General features: G+C 39.4%; 1 protein-coding gene across 1 annotated transcript in view; it reads right to left on the bottom strand.

Moving 5' to 3' along the window:
- Nucleotides 1–85: 85 nt before the first annotated feature.
- The window catches only part of LOC139943437 (uncharacterized), a 41,810-nt gene continuing 23,012 nt past the window's right edge, over nt 86–18,883 (bottom strand). Inside the window, exons 11-24 of the mRNA XM_071940248.1 lie at nt 12,650–12,763; nt 12,226–12,457; nt 11,311–11,426; nt 10,828–10,935; nt 8,692–9,039; nt 8,285–8,413; nt 7,281–7,397; nt 6,687–6,804; nt 5,903–5,974; nt 5,409–5,480; nt 4,889–4,960; nt 4,232–4,303; nt 3,670–3,753; nt 86–3,098 (exon numbers count right to left, since the gene is read on the bottom strand). Of these exons, the coding sequence (XP_071796349.1) occupies nt 1,913–3,098; nt 3,670–3,753; nt 4,232–4,303; nt 4,889–4,960; nt 5,409–5,480; nt 5,903–5,974; nt 6,687–6,804; nt 7,281–7,397; nt 8,285–8,413; nt 8,692–9,039; nt 10,828–10,935; nt 11,311–11,426; nt 12,226–12,457; nt 12,650–12,763 (2,840 nt within the window). The 3' untranslated portion in view covers nt 86–1,912. The remainder of the gene's footprint in view (nt 3,099–3,669; nt 3,754–4,231; nt 4,304–4,888; nt 4,961–5,408; nt 5,481–5,902; nt 5,975–6,686; nt 6,805–7,280; nt 7,398–8,284; nt 8,414–8,691; nt 9,040–10,827; nt 10,936–11,310; nt 11,427–12,225; nt 12,458–12,649; nt 12,764–18,883) is intronic.

Genomic DNA, 18,883 nt, shown 5'->3' with positions numbered 1-18,883 from the left:
TGTTTAGCCTACATAAACTTTTGATAAGCAAGAAGTTTTTTTATTATTTGAGTGAGAAATAACCTCTTTCTCAAAATATAATGCTACTTCAGAGCGAGCCGTTTCTCACAATGTCATCAACAGCTCTTCAATGCTCGGTACAGAGTCAGTTTTTAGTTAATATTTGTCTTGAGTAATTACCAAACGTGTACCTTCCCTTTAATACATCTTTTATTGTGTTTCTTGAGATGATTTTGTGAAAGTTTTTCTTTAAAAGGCAACCCCTTTTGAAATAAGTAGTGGACCGGTGTCAGATGCAAATGTGTCCGCCATGCAAAATTGTCCGCTCCGGACACTCGGTGGACACATATCGAAGCAATGCAGCATGAATATTCACGTATTTTATGATTGAAGCGTATACCCAACCTCCGAACATTTCCCATGTCATTTATGACATACACTTAGCTTGTAAAAAAATTGTGAACGTGCTCCGTTGACAAAGAAGGGCGTTTAATTTACTGCAAGGACGGTTTTGCACGGGGCGGACACAACTGCATGCAAATGGTCCGGGCGGACACAATTGCATTATGCAACAGCGTCCGGGCGGACACGATTGCATATGCAAAACCGTCCGGCGGACATTGTTGCATATGCATATAGTATTGCTTAGAGGACATCATGCGACACCGGAACCAAAAAGAAGCCCCAGTTGTGTGAGCCTGTCTGGTACATTAGGCTATATGGGTTTGTGCTACAAAATTGGGTCTCAGAACTCGTATTAAATCAATAATAATATTTGCTTTTGTATTATGAAGCCAGCCCTATAATCATACTAGGCGCCTAGAGTACCTTGTTAAAGCCATTGGACACTTTCGGTAAACTGTAATGTCCAAGGCCCACGCTTCGTGTATATCAACTTGTATATAAAAGAACAAACCTGTGAAAATTTAGGCTCAATCGGTCATCGGAGTCGGGGGAAAATAACGGGAAAACCCACCCTTGTTTCCGCACGTTTCGCCGTGTCGAAAATAAATCCGTAATTCTCGCTATCGAGAATTTATATTGTTTTAATGTTTTCAAAAAAAGTAAAGCATTTCATGGAAAAGTATTTCAAGAGAAGTCTTTCACCTATACCTTCTGTAAACCCTGTAAATGATTTGTAAATCTGTGAACTTTTTTTTTGTTTCTGTACCGAAAGTGTATAATGACTTTAATAGATACGTGCGCTATATACAAATAAAACAAATCAAAATTTTTCCATACAAACATGTACATAAACAATTATGACTTTACAAAACTCAATTGTATGGAGGCATGACCCCCAATAAAAGCAAAAGCTTGTAGGCTGGGATGCCATTTACAACACAAAGATGGAAATGTTTTACATACAACAAAATATCAATGCATTCTCAATATGCATTCTTCAAAGAGTCTAATAAAACACACTTGATTAGGCTGTCATACTTTGCCCGGCTTGGCCTGCATGTTCGTGTCACAGAGAGCGTTAGCTTGAACCATGAACATTGCATGAATCCAGGTGTGTCGAACAATAATCTTGTTTGTTAATACCATTAAGCCGACAGACTAAGGCTTGTCCATGTACGAGTCAACAGGGAAATCCTTTGAGACAGCGGACTGTACAAAAATCCAGCCGGTAAACGACCTTGCGCTAAACCTTCAAATTTTAGACCTTTTCGTATTCTATTTCGTCGGGTAAACAAATCAATTTTAACTAAACTCGTTAGCAGATATTAACACAATGCTTAATTTATTAGGAACTTGCTAACTGCCACTGTAACGCACTAAGGGTTAGGTAGCTCTATCAAAATAAAATCAGAACTTGAGTCCGGCGCACTAAACCTCGGCCATGACACTCACTATAGTGTTATGTAGATGAACACTACTGCTACTACCTTATGTAGGATTGAGTCGTCTATTTAACTTGAGAAGGTCCTTGCGTCTTGTGTGAAATATTTAAGCTCAGAGTGTCTAATGTTTTCAAATTTGTTGGCAAGGCTGCTTGATTCTTGCTTTTCGACCGTTGCTCCGTTATAGACGTAAACAGCGTGTAGAGGTACGGGTTTAGGGACGAGTTGATCGGGAGAATAAAGACGACAGTCCAAGCGTATATGTCTGGACTTATATCTACCGCCCCAGTCTGTGATAGTATCCCCATAATGATTATAGGCATCCAACACGCAAAGTCCGTACCAACTATCAGCGCCATTTTGACGGCCATTTTGATTTCTCGATCCCGATGCGCGGCCATGCGGACCCTGTTCGCGGTACGCTTTACTTTGACGAAGATCGCGATATAGCAGAACAACACAACCACGAAGCAAGCCAAGTTCACCCCGAGGAATAGGATGATCGAGAAAATCCAGGCTGGTTTCTCCCCTGTTGCGACTGGAGTCAAAATTGTCTGGTTCCCGACCACATGACCAATAGCGCCCTCAATGTCAGTTGGTTTGGTGAGGAGTGGTAGCCCTATGCACACATCGGACAACCCGTAGATATCAGAGTCCAAGCCACTACCTGAGACCGTGGGTCCGACACTTAGACCAAGAGACGCCAGCCAAATCAAGAGAATTAGAACGTTTGTAGATGTTCTGCTCAGCTTTCGTGAGGTAAAAGGGTACACGCAGCTCACAAAGCAGTCGACACTTATTAAGGTTACGATAAACACCGACGCTTCGCTCGACATGACCGACAAGACGCCAGCTACTTTACACAGTCCTGTCGACCGCCATTCATTGGCCACTTGTGAGTATTTCTCTCCATAATAAAGATCTGCACCAGCGATAATCAGCATATACACACCCATCATGAAGTCTGAAATCGCCAAATTGAGAACCATGATGGAATGAATTCTTTTCTTCGAATGATTGCCAGATTTGGCGTGATCCTTGGTGTCCATTAATCTTTTGATGATGACTACAGCATTGCCGATGAGGGCGCTTAATCCAAGAATCCACATGGATACACGAAGGAAGTTGTTCTGCATGAGACTGCCGCATAGACTTAAGGGAGGCTGCAACTCGGTCGTCTGGCACTGGTTGATATTGAACGAACGCAAGCTAGAAATGAACTCACAGCACAGTCTGTAATCATCAACGTACCTGCAGTAATAATAACAACGAAAGCCTATTAGCGTAAATGATGAAGAAGAGTGGCCCAAAGGACAGATCCCTGGGGAACACCAAACAAGAGTATTGTCTAATATCGATATGATTATTACAGTACCATGACTGACAAAGTTCAGTTATGTTTTGTTGATATGCCTATATATCTTGAGTGATGGGGTGATCGGGTTTGCGAAGTGGTATCTTTTCTCGCCTTTCATTTTCCAGGACCCCGGTTTGACTTACGTCTGGGGGCACTACTTGGATTGGGTCTTCAGACCCTACTAGAAAATTTCTTGGGATTTTATTTCCACATTTGAAACTAAATTGTGTTTTCTTTGTCTGTTATTGGAAACATGGATAAAATTTTATCCTAAAGATACTGGATTTGTTTAGTGATTAAGTTCGCTTTTCTGAGAGTCTTTGCATTCACAAACAGAAACGAAATGACATGAAATGAAAATAAAAATAGAAACGAACTCTTTTTAACAACCTGTATTCCTAATTTATGGTAGTCATGTATTTTGTACAACTACATCTGTACATTGACTTAATTTCCAATGCTTACAAGCGTTCAAGGCTGACCAGCTCACTCAAGGCATCTGCGTCCACCAAGACAGGATCTTTATTTGACTCCCTTCGTATCAATACTCTACAAAAAGAACAGCAAACAACCATCTTATTTTGAAAGTTTATTATAAATGTTTACATAGGTCTCCGAACATGACGTTGTGGCTGACGCACTTTTTGTGTATTTTGGTCTCGTTGAGTTGTCCTGCTACTCATGTGCTACCCCAAGTATATTCTTCTGCTTTTTTCGTATATACCCATTGCACAACGCGCAGCGCACTTGCACACGCGTCTCCCGTCCGCCATTTTGGGGGTCAAAAAATGCACAAAAAGAAAGTACACGTATTACACGCAAACATGTGTACCATTCTGGCTTGCGACACATTTTTGTTTTACCCCAAAATGACCTTCAGTTTTTTCACCAAGCAAGACAAGCCCCTTCAGATATTAAAATTTCAAAATAGGAGGCCTGAGCGGTAATTTGTTTGACAAAATGTGACTGTGACATAATTGTTTATCCCTTCAAACTCCCCTAGGGCACTGAATAGAAAGCTACTTACAGAGTTGTCAGATTTCTGAGTCCATCGAAGGCCCCTGTTCGTATGCGTTCAAGAGAAATATTTATTGCTATCCTGTAACGTAATGATAGCAAAAATGTTAAAACGTGGGAATATTTTATATAGTAAATCAAATTTAATATTGCTCCAAAAGGTTGCAGAGTAATAAAGTATTTGTTTATTACATGATAAATAAAATATAAACTAGATATTAAATATTGGTTGTATTGTGTATACTTTGTTAATAATAGTTTTATTAAAAACTCTCAACCTAATAATTAAAACAAATCTAGACAAACGAAATAATGTGAAGACAATACTAGCTATACACATCAAAGTAAAACGAATTTTTGTATTCTTTATCCCCGATGCAAATTTAACTTCTAATTGAATTTTGTTTTGTTTGATGTATTAGTATACTTCAATACAGGGGTATATCAAAGCGTTCATTTTTGCCCCTTACAAGGTATATGTAGCTACGCTTTAGAGTACGAGACCCGTTCCTCTATATAGCACAATGTATGTTTTACAAAGTACTGTGGCGTAATGTTGCCAATCAAAACAGGAATACCGGGGCAAGTATCTGGGGTTTTTTAAGGTCGATTTTTCATCGCACAAATTACGTCATTTTCGATTTGTATAAAAAAAAATTCTACTCACATGGTCCGCAGATTCTGCAATTCAGAAAAAGACATGTCTTTAAAATCTCTGAGCTGATTGCTAGAGATATCCCTTTGGGAATAAAAAAATAAAAAAAAATAAAATACAGAATTACTTGGTATGAAGTACGTCTGATCTTTCAATAGCATAATGTGGTTGTGGAAGTATAATAAAACAAAATTAAACAAAGTTCGAGAAACGTTAATGTCAGATACGTTTATCAGATTATCTTTTCCAATTACAGATCAGTTTCCCTGCGTGTAGTTAACCGGTTCGGATTTTCAGCAATTCTGATTATTAAAAAACCCAAAACCACCATTTAAAACGAATTTTGACAGGTTAGTTGTATTGTTTATAAATATACAGCGATTTAGATACTATCTAAATATGACAATCGAATGGTTTCAAAAGAACTGCGTTCTCTTCAAATGTCGGATCAAACTTGTTTAATGAACACGGAAAATGTGGGGTTTATCAGAACGCCTAGCCTACTTGATATCAAGAAAGTGCAACTACTTACAAAGTCATGAGATTGGTAAGACCATCAAAAGCCCCCGGAACAATATTGTGGATTTCATTTCCAGTCAGGTACCTTAAACAAGAACCAAACAATTACAGTTACATTGCATGTGTTGGCTTCTTGGATCAATACTTTTGAGGCATAATAATTGTCATTGAATACAGTGTTTTTTGTTGGGGAGGAGCTCGAAACCTAACTTATTTTTCTTGATTGATCTAATTATTGTATTTGATACTTTTCTAAGTATTGAAACAGAACTGAAAAAAAGCTAAAAGAAACCTATAAAACAATTAATCCTAAACCAGCAATATACATTGGAACTATGAGAAGCTGGAATAGATGTATCTTTGGGCCTAGTGTAAAACAAAATAGCGGTCATCTAAATTCAATAGTGAGAGTGAAATAATTTTATGACAAAAAATCTAAACCAAAATTAATGAATGTTTTTTGAAAAAAAAAGAGATTTGAATGAATAATACATTTTCCCAACTCACAGTGCTTTCAAGTACAGGAATCTCTTGAACAACCCTTCATCGAGTTTACTAATACTACCTCCAGACAGTGTCCTGTGAAAACAGATAACAATTTCGCTGGGAAGTATTAATTGAACTGTGTAAGGTTCTTTGATCTTCTTGGAATATAAACCTGAAGCTGAACCTGAAAGCGTCATCAACATACTTACAAAAAGTAGACTGGCCACTCTCCAAATGCAAAAGAGTGACAAAGCACTCTCTGAAGAGCCATATGAGGGACAACCATTTTTTGAGTGGTCTTCCACTCTTTTAGATTGAAGTTTGCATCTTTTTGAGTGATGTTTCACTCTGTCCCGGAGTGAATCCCCTATAAAAGAGTGAAATAACCACCACTCGTTTTAAAGAGCCATAGAGGGACAACTCGATATGTAAAGAGTGGTGTTTTCACTCTTTTACTTTTAGAGAGCAACCCGAAGAGATTGTACATACTAACACAATCTGCGAATCTGCGAATTGCTGCGAAATGAAGTGTGAATGAACTTAGACTTGACTCAAGTCCCAATCTCGTGTCATTAAGATCCCCAGAAAATAACTGTTTTGTGATGCTCTACATTCCCCAACCTGTTCCGCACGGGACCACATTTTGACGGCAAGCGCGCACTGCGGGTTGGCGCGATTTGCTTAGTGACCTCTCACACGAGAAAGGGACTTGAATGAAGTCTAGAATGAACCATAGAGTTATATATATAACTTTATGGAATGAACTCTATGTGATGAAACCATGGAGCTATATGATGAAACTTACATCCTCTTCGTAATAATGACGATACCTTCAACAGTTCTTTCAGTCCAACCTTTGTCACAAGTAACCACTAAGTCATTGTTGTCGTAGTAACAATTACAGCCAGAAGGACAGTGGCGATCTTTGTACATATAAACCAAACACAATTATTTGAACAATGTTACATTATTGTATTGTCTTGAAAGGCAATGGTTAGCAGGATTGGTTATTATTATAATTACAAAGAACCATTGATAACAGCGTCATTTGTATGGAACGGGGAATTTTGATCCCCCATTGAAAATTACATGACACTTTCTTAACTCTTGGGGGCGTTCTATATTGCGAACTCCCTTCTCCATTGTCTGGTTTCATCACGTTTTCAAGGTGAAGTCCCAAATTTTCTTTTTGCTTCATCCATTCAACTAAGAACTATGTCTGTAAATCAAAGAGCTGCTTAAAAATACAACAAGTAGCAAAATTAACATGATAATGCTTATAATAAGATTACCAGACAAAATATAATGTCACATGTGCAATATTTGTGACTGGTATACTGTTCATGTTTGCTTAGCAGGGATAAGCACAAGTCTTATACGCTGGAGTTTGTTTACTTACCACAATCCTCTTCGTCATCACCCAGAGGGCAGTCTTTGTATCCATTGCAAATCACCCATTTGTACTTGCACTCACTGGTGTTATTGCAATGGTAAAAGTCGGGGCACTTAACGTCTTCTAAGATAAAAAAAAGGTTGTGTATGTGATTTGTAGATTAATAACACTTACAAGCTTTTACTTACAAGCACACCAACAAGTGCACGTCCATTTCCATTGTATTGTTTCATGTTGACTGATTGGAACAGCGTTACCCTTTGAAATCAGGTTGGATTTTATGTTGAAACTACTCGTACATATCGCTTCTGTTTAAAGACACTGGACTCTATTGGTAATTGTCAAAGACCAGTCCTCTCACTTGGAGGATGGAGTATCTCAACATGTGCATAAAATAACACACCTGTGACAATTTAAGCTCAATTGGTGGTCGAAGTTGCGAGATAATGATGATAGAAGAAAAAAAAACCCGCACACGAAAATGTGTGCTTTCAGATGCTTGATTTCGAGAGCTCAAGTTCTAAATCTGAGGTCTCGAAATCAAATTCGTGGAAAATTACTTCTTTCTCGAACCGTACGTTACTTCAGAGGGAATCGTTTCTCAAAATGTTTTATACCATCAACCTCTCCCTATTACTCATTACCAAGTAAGGTTTTATGCTAACAATTATGTTGAGTAGTTACCAATAGTGTCCACTGCCTTTAAACTGTACTGCCACATATTGCCGCTTATAGTGTGAACTCGTTGTATTTCCTCTGATCTATCTTGTGTCAGCGTAGTTTACATGTCTTATGTTCGTCTGTTCTTTTGTGTTTGTCTGTATTGCTGTCTGCTTTTTACAAGCTTCTGCTTATCATAATGGCCCCGTATTCTATTATTCTATTTTCTGTTACTTTTACTTAATATTATTTATTTACTTTTCTCTGTACGTTGTACATGTACTTTTTGATGTTTTTCATGGAAGTATGGAAATAATTTTTTTGGTTGAGTTGGATAATAATAATCTTACCGCAATTTGCTTCGTCTGTTCCAGTCTGGCAATCTTTGATTCCGTCACATGAAGCGTTGCTATCCACACATGAGTCGTCTAAACAATCAATGGTAGTACCGCCTGGGCAGAATGACGTTTGGGTATCAACTTTTGACATTTCAAGAAACATTGGAGAAAAAAAGGACAAGTAATTCACAAAATTTCTTAGTTTTATATGCAACAATACCCAAAAATGCCTGTGATTTGTTTTCCACAGAACTCGAGAAAGAATAAAGAAAAAAGATGGTGGACGCAAAGTTAAGAAAGGAAACAAAAGCTAATAGCTAAGACTACAATACAACTATTGTGGAGACAGGGGACACAAAGAGCAACTAGGAAATTAAACTACGATTGCTATTTCAGTTTTAACACTTCAATTAACATACCTTCCACCCGTATTCTAAGGTGAAAACCTGAATGTTCCACAGTTGAATCACTGGCAAACGAAAGTTGAATCCTATCCGTCGATTTCATGTATATAGAACGCACCTTTGTCGCTCCGTCCAACTCAAACGTCTTGTTTTCCTGACCGTAAGACTCGATACGTAAAATATCTCGTTTCATCTCCGTTCGGAACTGGACTACATCGATGATAACGGACGAATTACTGGTGGATCGGATTGAATAGAGTCGCCAACAACATATCACGTTCGCTGGATAGTCGCCCGGAAATTGTGGTGAACTTAAATTACGAGCTCCACTTAGCAAAAATATGTTTCTTGGTCCGCATAAACCTGCAATAGTTTATTTCACAAAAATGTTGTTAACCTATAATTTCTAAGAACAAATTAACATGCTTTGTAAAATAATAGCGAACATATCCCTTTTTTCTCGGTACATTGTCTCTAGCCCTGTGTGCTTCTCTCTTTGCTATAAATGGATCTGTTAAATTGATATCTAATAGTTGGTAAGATATACTGCTCTAGAATTGCAACGGTCGTCGCGGGTTCGAATCCCACCCGAGTAACATGCCTGGGAAATTGTTTTTCACATTTCTCGGAAAAGTACTGAGTGCACAGTGCTAATACACATCGGTGGATGGGTAAAAAAAAAAAAATCTGTATCCCCGATGAAATTTATCATCAATTATAAATCGTTGTGGTACCCGCTGCCAAAACATAGGATTCAATCTGCCCTGCAATCTTGGTAGTCGAGTTGGTAGGACATTGCTCTAGAATTGCAAGGGTCGTGGGTTCGGTGAACTGCCCCTAAATACCGGGCAATCTTGGTATAGTCTAGTTGGTAAGACACTGCTCTAGAATTGCAAGGCTGGTGGGCTCGGTGAACTGCCCCTAAATACCGGGCAATCTTGTTAGTTTAGTTGGTAAGACACTGCTCTAGAATTGCAAGGGTCGTGGGTTCGGTGAACTGCCCCTAAATACCGGGCAATCTTGGTATAGTCTAGTTGGTAAGACACTGCTCTAGAATTGCAAGGCTGGTGGGCTCGGTGAACTGCCCCTAAATACCGGGCAATCTTGTTAGTTTAGTTGGTAAGACACTGCTCTAGAATTGCAAGGGTCGTGGGTTCGGTGAACTGCCCCTAAATACCGGGCAATATTGGTATAGTCTAGTTGGTAAGACACTGCTCTAGAATTGCAAGGCTGGTGGGCTCGGTGAACTGCCCCTAAATACCGGGCAATCTTGTTAGTTTAGTTGGTAAGACACTGCTCTAGAATTGCAAGGGTCGTGGGTTCGGTGAACTGCCCCTAAATACCGGGCAATATTGGTATAGTCTAGTTGGTAAGACACTGCACTAGAATTGCAAGGCTGGTGGGCTCGGTAAACTGCCCCTAAATACGGGGCAATTTTGGCAGTCTAGTTGGTAAGACACTGCTCTAGAATTGCAAGGGTCGTGGGTTCGGTGAACTGCCCCTAGCTACCGAGCAGTCTTGGTAGTCTAGTTGGTAAGACACTGCTCTAGAATTACAAGGGTCGTGGGTTCGGTGAACTGCCCCTAGCTACCGGGAAATCTTGGTAGTCTAGTTGGTAAGACACTGCTCTAGAATTGCAAGGGTCGTGGGCTCGGTGAACTGCCCCTAAATACCGGGCAATATTGTTAGTCTAGTTGGTAAGACACTGCTCTAAAATTGCAAGGGTCGTGGGTTCGGTGAACTGCCCCTATAAATACCGGGCAGTCTTGGTATAGTCTAGTTGGTAAGACACTGCTCTAGAATTGCAAGGCTGGTGGGCTCGGTGAACTGCCCCTAAATACCGGGCAATCTTGGCAGTCTAGTTGGTAATACACTGCTCTAGAATTGCAAGGGTCGTGGGTTCGGTGAACTGCCCCTGGCTACCGAGCAGTCTTGGTAGTCTAGTTGGTAAGAAGACACTGCTCTAGAATTGCAAGGGTCGTGGGTTCGGTGAACTGCCCCTAGCTACCGGGAAATCTTGGTAGTCTAGTTGGTAAGACACTGCTCTAGAATTGCAAGGGTCGTGGGCTCGGTGAACTAGACAGCTTGGTCGCAGCATGCCAATGTCAGACAAGACAGAAATTTGAGAAAAAGAAGAGAGAGTACACTTACCAGGGGGCTGGCAAAGCTGCATACCTCTCTCTGAAGTGTTGTTTTGTACACACACAAGCTCAGACGAGGCTGACGAACTACAAGGCACTTCGTCCATTCCGCAGCTCACTAGAAACGGGTATGATCAAAGCTAAAGTTGGTTTTGCAATTAGGTAAAACAGATCAAATTGAAGCCATTTTTAATAAGCAGTAAGGCCCCATTTTTGACGTATTGATTATAGATCATTCATGACACAGGCTGCACCTATTGATGAGACCAGTGATCCTTTAGGGTACCATCATGTTTCGAGGTCTTCCCTTATCAAAATCAGCGAGTCTGGAAGGGTATATTTTGTTCAGTTTTTTTTTTAATCTGATACACACAAAAAAAAACGTTCTCAAGGGCGAATGTGGATACAACAGAAATTCAAACTGTCAATTAATTAACAAACAATTTAAAAGTTAAATAAAAACGAATGCAGCACTTTAAACACTAAACAATACCTTCTTGCATTTGCGCTACTTCAATCTTGAACCCCGTCTCCTCTATAATATAGTCGGACGTGAAAAGCAAAAACAGTTCATTTTGCTTCGAGGCCGTCCTTTGGGGAAACTTGTCCCTGAACAAAAAAAAGACCAGGTTAAAATAAAAAATATTATCAGCGCAGCCATCAACAAAACAGCTTCGTTGGCGTATAAATTACCATTGTCAGAAGATTAAAGCCATTACACTTTCGGAACAGAAAAAAAAGTTCACAGATTTACAAACAACTTACAGGGTTTACAGAAGGTAATGGTGAAAGACTTCTCTTGAAATGTTATTCCATGAGATACTTTACTTTTTGAGAAAACATTAAAACAATTATCAATTCTCGATATCGAGAATTTTTGATTTATTTTAAACACATGTCATGACACGGCGAAACGTGCGGAAACAAGGGTGGGTTTTCCCGTTATTTTCTCCAACTCCGATAACCAATTGAGCCTTTAGACAATAATGTTTACCGAAAGTGTCCAATGGCTTTAAAACACGCTCAAAGCAACTGTCACATGGTAAAATATTGGTCTTGTATGTTGGCATTGTGGTTTAAGGAAATTTTGAGTGAAAGGGGAAGGGGCGTGTTTCAGACACACTTCGAATGTCATCATCACCCATAATTGTACAGGTTGTTGGGAAAAGGGACAAGACTGCCTCATGTTGGCAATTCCTAGCCTATCTAAGGTGTTAGGCTAGGTGTTTATGAAAAGTTGGTCTAATACCCTATGTGTTTCCCGACATAGTGCAATTTAAGCAAGTTCCATTTTTAATATTACCAATACACAAGTTCGCCACTCATAGTTTCGAACCCACAACCTTGTGATGCAGTCAAACCAAATGACCATGGTGCCTTTATAGTCTGATAAGCATTAAAAGCTCACCCAGATAATTTTAGATATGCATCTCGAAACATGTGTCCGTTACCGACACTCAGAAAATCGAAGTCCTGTTCTAAATTGAACTCCAAGAAAGTCACAACAACACGGTATCCCACTTCTGCCACCAAGAGCCACTGACACTGTGTTTCTTTCGGGTAATTCAGAGGCCAACGAGGTGTAGAAATGAACTTGATATCATCGTCTTTTAACTCGACCCGCCCGTCTCGACAAAGACCTAAATGAAAAGAAACACAGATGGAACTTTAAACTTTTAAATAGTTGATTGTTGGTCAACAGAGAGTGTTTTTGAGTCACGGTCTCGACACTTGTGCCTTTAACCATGTTTGCTTAGTCCTTCGGATGGGACGAAAGTTTGCACTCAACCCTAAAGCAGAAATAGGAAAAAGAGGAAGATTTTAATATTTACCGCAATCAAACTCATCGGAAAGGTCCGGGCAGTCATTGATTGCGTCACATAAGTTTGATATTGGGAAGCACTCTGTCCTGGATCGACATGAAAACTGGTCTTTTCGGCAATCACCTGATAATTTTGAGATAGGGGGTACAATATTGTTGTAGAAAGTAAGGTAAGCTGTTTGTTAAAATAGTTTTTAAATAGTATACAAGTTGTTTATTTACTACAAATTAATAACAAGTTGATAAACGTAAAAAAAATAATCCCATTTAGTTCTTTCAACGTTTCGCTGCATTATTTCACAAAACAATGTGAGCGTTTATTTCAGCTTAAATACATATACTGAATCTCACATTTCGGTATATTACCGCGAGATCTTGCGGGAGCCAGTTGCGTACCCCTTTGTAATAGGACAGGCACCGGTGACTGAAACCAGCCACAGCAACCGACAGGTACCAGATTGCCGCTTAACACCAGACAAACACATAGTAGTGGCCTGGGTACTTGACGGCTGGATGCCGTGACGTGATATTCAAAATGGCCACCAATTGCCATAAAACGGGACATTTTTCAAAAAGTTTCTGAATATGTGTACAAGGCTACAGCGTTTTGTATCTGAAAATGTGCAGAAGGCTATAGCCTTTTGTACCTGAAAATGTGTAAAAGGCTATAGCCTTGTGCACTTTTAAAAATATGTACAATGCTATAGCCTTGTATACCTGAACATGTGTACAAGGCTATAGCGTGTGTACTAAACAAGCAAGTCACTAAACAACTCTACAACTGGTCACCAACCCATGGGAAACGCAGACGAGGGCGCCCTAGGACACCATGGAAAAATGTAATCCAGAGGGACCTCTCCAGACTGGGTCTGGTGGTCTGTGGAGGAGGCAGAAGTGGCAGCTAAAGACCGGTCTATTTGGAAGCGTCTCACAAGTCAGGCAGCCGGTGCAGAAATGCATGAACCGATGATGATGATGATGTACTTGTGTGTATGTGATAGAAAATGTGTATAGGTCTATAACAGCCTTGTGTACCTGAACATTCGTACAAGGCATGTGAACCTGAAAATGTGTACAGTAGCCTTGTGGACCTGAAAATATCTACAATGCTACATACAAGCCTTGTGTACCTGAAAATGTGTACAAGGAAAATGTGTGAACTTGAAAGTGTGTACAAGGATGTAGCCTTGTGTACCGGAAGTGGTTTGCAAGGCTAATTATAGCCGTGTGTACCTTACGTGTAGACGGCTCTATAGCCTTCAATCGCTGACATTTTCTCACTTAAAGGATTTGGGTACTTTTTCAAAATGCCCATAGATATCCATAAACTTACAGTGTTTGAAGATAATGATAATGGAAAGCTTCCCTTCAAATATTACTATTAACTGAGGTGCTGTAACTTTTGAGAAATGAGTAATGTAATGAAAATACGTTTAAAAATGATTAAATTAATTTTCGTCTCATGAGACAAACATTATTTTCATGACATTGTTTTACTCATTTCCCAAAAATTACAGCACCGCAGTAAGTAATATTCGAAGGGAAGCTTTCCACATGGACATTTTGAAAAAGTACCCAAATCCTTCTACCCAAAACTACAGCACCTCATCACGTAATATTTTCAGGGAAGCTTTCTACTATCATTATCTTCAAACTGTGTAAGATTATTGTAAATCTGTGGACATTGTTTTTTTTTGTCCTACAAAAGTTACATAGACCATTTAAATAGGCTTGCTTTACTCATGTGCATTTTATTTATCCCAAACACCGTCGAATGTGTGCATGCTTCAACTCTGTTGCACCCAGTCCCAATCATTAAAGTTATACTTCACGGTGTATTCTGCCTGAAGTTCAATGGCATAAAGAAATCCTTGTTTAACACTCAACAACATGCGAGCGGAGGCTCATGCGCTATTTACACGTTTTGATTTAAAGTTGTTCGTTGTAAGGTTTATAATTAAACTCGAACCCATTGTTAGTAAGAAGAGCGGTGGTCCAGTGGACGAGCTACGGATTCTAAACGCCAAGGTACTGGGTTCGATCACCGGTGTGTGTCTTTTTTTTACGCTTACAAATATTGGTTTACGCAGTACCCTATGGCACAGGGAATTCCTTGCTTTACATGGTAAAAATAATTTGCGAGTGGAAGGCATAATATAATACGTTTTTATTTAAAACGGTTCATCCTAGGGTATAACATTAAACTCGAACGCAATTGATGTAAGAGTAGTAGTGGCCCAATGGAAGAGCTCCGGACTCTACACCCAATGGTACGGGGTTCAAATCCCGAGTGTTCTTTTACTACGTTTTGGTTTAAAGTTGTTTATTCTTAGATATAACATTTAACTCGAACGCAAACGAAGTAATAGTAGTAGTGGCCCGATGGAAGGGCTCCCGACTCTACACCCAATGGTACGGGGTTCAAATCCCGAGTGTTACTTTACTACGTTTTGGTTTAAAGTTGTTTATTCTTATATATAAAATTAAACTCGAACGCAAATTGAGTAAGAGGAGACGTTGCTCAATGGAAGGGCTCCAAACTCTACACCTAAAGGTACGGGGGTCGAATCATGGGTGTTCTTTTACTACGTTTTAATTAACAGTTTTTCATACGAAGGTTTAAAAATAAACTCGAACGAAATTTAAGTAAGAGGAGACGTGGCCCAATGGAAGGGCTCCGGACTTTACACCCTATGGTACGGGGTTCGATTCCTGGTCTGTGTTCTTTTTCTGCGCTTGAGAACAAGGGTTTACGCGAAGCCCTATGGCAGAGGAAAATCCTGCTCCTCGACCTCAATTTCACCTATGTATGAAATTTCAGGCAATTTGGAAAACAAAAATTTCGGCTGATTTTTGAAAAAACGACAAGGGGGTAGGTAAAAAAAGCTTGCCGTTTTTTCAACCTCGAAAACTTTTTCTGTCCGAATTGCCTCAAATTTTAACCGAAGGAAGTTCTTCATGTGTATAAGACAGTCTCCAAGTTACAGGTTCCTGGAACAATAGGATGGGTCTCAAATGTTCAGTTTAATCTTGATTTTAAACCGTCGTTATATCCGAATTAAGGCATTATCTCAAAAAGTAGCCACCGTTGACAAATAAAACCAAAATTGTCTTGCTCCACGCCCTCTATTACACCTAAATATCAAATTTCAGGCGATTTGGAAAACAAACATTTCGGCCGATTTTTGAAAAAACGACAAGGGGGTAAGCTTGACGTTTTTTCAGCCTCGGAAACATTTTCTCTCCGAATCGCCTAAAAATTTAACCAAAGGAAGCTCTTCATGTGTATAAGACAGTCTCCAAGTTACAGGTTGCTGGAAAACTTAAATGTTCAGTTACATCTTGATTTTAAACCGTCGTTATATCCGAATTAAGGCATTATCTCAAAAAGTAGCCATCGTAGACGACTAAAACCAAGATTTTCCTGCTCCTCGCCCCCAATTACACCTAGGTATGAAATTTCAGGCGATTTGCAAGACACAAATTTCGGCCGATTGTTGAAAAAACGACAAGGGGGTAAGCTTGACGTTTTTTCAGCCTCGGAAACATTTTCTCTCCGAATCGCCTAAAAATTTAACCAAAGGAAGCTCTTCATGTGTATAAGACAGTCTCCAAGTTACAGGTTGCTGGAAAACTCAAATGTTCAGTTACATCTTGATTTTAAACCGTCTTTATATCCGAATTAAGGCATTATCTCAAAAAGTAGCCATCGTAGACGACTAAAACCAAGATTTTCCTGCTCCTCGCCCCCAATTACACCTAGGTATAAAATTTCAGGCGATTTGCAAGACACAAATTTCGGCCGATTGTTGAAAAAACGACAAGGGGGTAAGCTTGACGTTTTTTCAGCCTCGGAAACATTTTCTCTCCGAATCGCTTTTCAGCCTCGGAAACATTTTCTCTCCGAATCGCCTAAAAATTTAACCAAAGGAAGCTCTTCATGTGTATAAGACAGTCTCCAAGTTACAGAATGTTGGAACAATAGGATGGGTCTCAAATGTTCAGTTTACATCTTGATTTTAAACCGTCGTTATATCCGAACTAAGGCATTATCTCAAAAAGTAGCCATCGTCGCCCTCTGTTACACCTATATATCAAATTTCGGCCGATTTTGGAAAAAACGACAAGGGGTTCTTCGTGTGTAAGTTACAGGTTGATGGAATCATGGTATAGGTCTCAAATATTCAATTAATCTCTCTTGATTTTGAGGCACTGTTATAATAAAGAAGTAAGCAAGATATTGCGACAAGAAAACGAACAGTCGGGTACCCTATAGTTGGTCTTATACCAATGCTTCGTACCAAGCAATTTGCCGCGTACACATGTGTTTTCGAAATGGTCTCAAAGCATGCAGTTGACACTGGCTGTCTCCGTGGACGATATTTAGAGCGAATTTGACGTGGTTTAATCATCAGGGAACTGTTCAGGCAAGACTAATGTATACTCTTTTATTCTGATTCAATAATTAGTCTTTAAACTCCCTAAGAACGTTGGTAATAGCAATGTCTGTTATTTATGTTTCTAGTACGAGTACATACATGTACTGTACACTGCGTCTATATAGCTGGTGCTTTTGTATGTAGGTCTACTGTTCACAACATAATGGGCGATGGTGTGTATCACTCCCAATTCTCGGGGGGGGGGTCAGTATAGTTTGTTGTCTTTCCGTTGATTATTCAGGGATTTATTTTATGGTATTTAATTATTCACTGCAGACGTGTACATGTACATAGCCTGTCTTCATCCATGTTCCAAAATGTATACTTAGAATGAGCTTTAAATCTGGCACTGTGACTATGATAATTTCATAATATTGTCAACATTTGTATTATTTTACACAATCACACAATTATATACACTTGACGTTTTAATTATTTATTTAAATTTGAATGAGTTGATTGTATGGTTTATCTTTCTCTTGATTAAAAGAGCATATTAATTAATGTGAAATGTAGAAATTAATGTGAAATGTAGAAACTTGAATATTAAACAAATAAATGGAAACATAAAGAAGAATCCGTGTCGTTTCTCATCTCATAGATTATCAATAATTATTACTAAAATAATTAACTATGGTTTCGTTGGCCACTCATAACGCCCTCAGTTCCCCTCCATCTGCCCTAGTTGCCCCGTTAGAGATTTTGGGAAGCGCTGATATTTTTTCAGTTAAGTATGCTGGTTCTAGTCCCGTGCATTTTCTTTATCCCAAACACCGTCGCAATGCTTTAACTCTGCTGTACCCAGTCCCAATCACGACATCGTATCCGTTTATAACGGTGTGTTTTGAGCATGATGCTATATACTACAACAAAATGCAAAAGGTACGGGGTCGACCCAGTGCTCTTTTTTCTACGCATAGAGTTGTTCATTCTAAGGTTATTGTTAAACTCTACCCTATTGTTCATAAGAAGAGTCGTGGCCCGGTGGTAGAGCTCCGGATTCTGAAGCAAAAGGTACTGGGTTCGAGCCCGGTGTGTGTCTTTTTCTACGCGTAAGAACATTGGTTTACGCAGTACCCTATGGTATAAATACGGACATAAATTACGAGTGAGAGGAATGCGTAAGCTAGAATATGTTTTGATTTAAAATTGTCCATTCTGAGGTATACAATTAAACTCGAACGCAACCAAAGTAAGATGAGTAGTGGCCCAATGGAAGGGCTCCCGACTCTACACCCAACGGTACGGGGTTCGAATCCCGGTGTATGTTCTTTTTCTATGCTTGAGAACAAGGGTTTATGCGGTGCCCTATGGCAGAGGGAAATCCTTGCTTTACATTTAATAAATAATTTGCGAGTGGAAGGCATAACTACAATAAGTTTTTTATTTAAAATTGTTCATTTTAGGGTATAACATTAAACTCGAACGCAATGGATGTAAGAGTAGTAGTGGCTCAATGGAAGGGCTCCCAACTCTACACCTAATGGTACGGAGTTCGAATCCCGGTCTGTGTTCTTTTTCTGCGCTTGAGAACATTGGTTTACGCGGTTCCCTATGGCATAGGGAAACCCTTGCTTTACACTTAATAAATAATTTGCGAGTGGAAGGCATAATTAAAATAAGTTTTGATTTAAAATGTTCATTTTAGGGTATAACATTAAACTCGAACGCAATTGATGTAAGAGTAGTAGTGGCCCAATGGAAGGGCTCCCGACTCTACACCTAATGGTACGGAGTTCGAACCCCGGTCTGTGTTCTTTTTCTACGCTTGAGAACAAGGGTTTATGCGGTGCCCTATGGCAGAG

Source organism: Asterias amurensis, chromosome 10 (genome assembly GCF_032118995.1).
Source record: "Asterias amurensis chromosome 10, ASM3211899v1".
NCBI classification, from domain to species: domain Eukaryota; kingdom Metazoa; phylum Echinodermata; class Asteroidea; order Forcipulatida; family Asteriidae; genus Asterias; species Asterias amurensis.
This window is presented reverse-complemented; position numbering and strand designations above follow the sequence as displayed.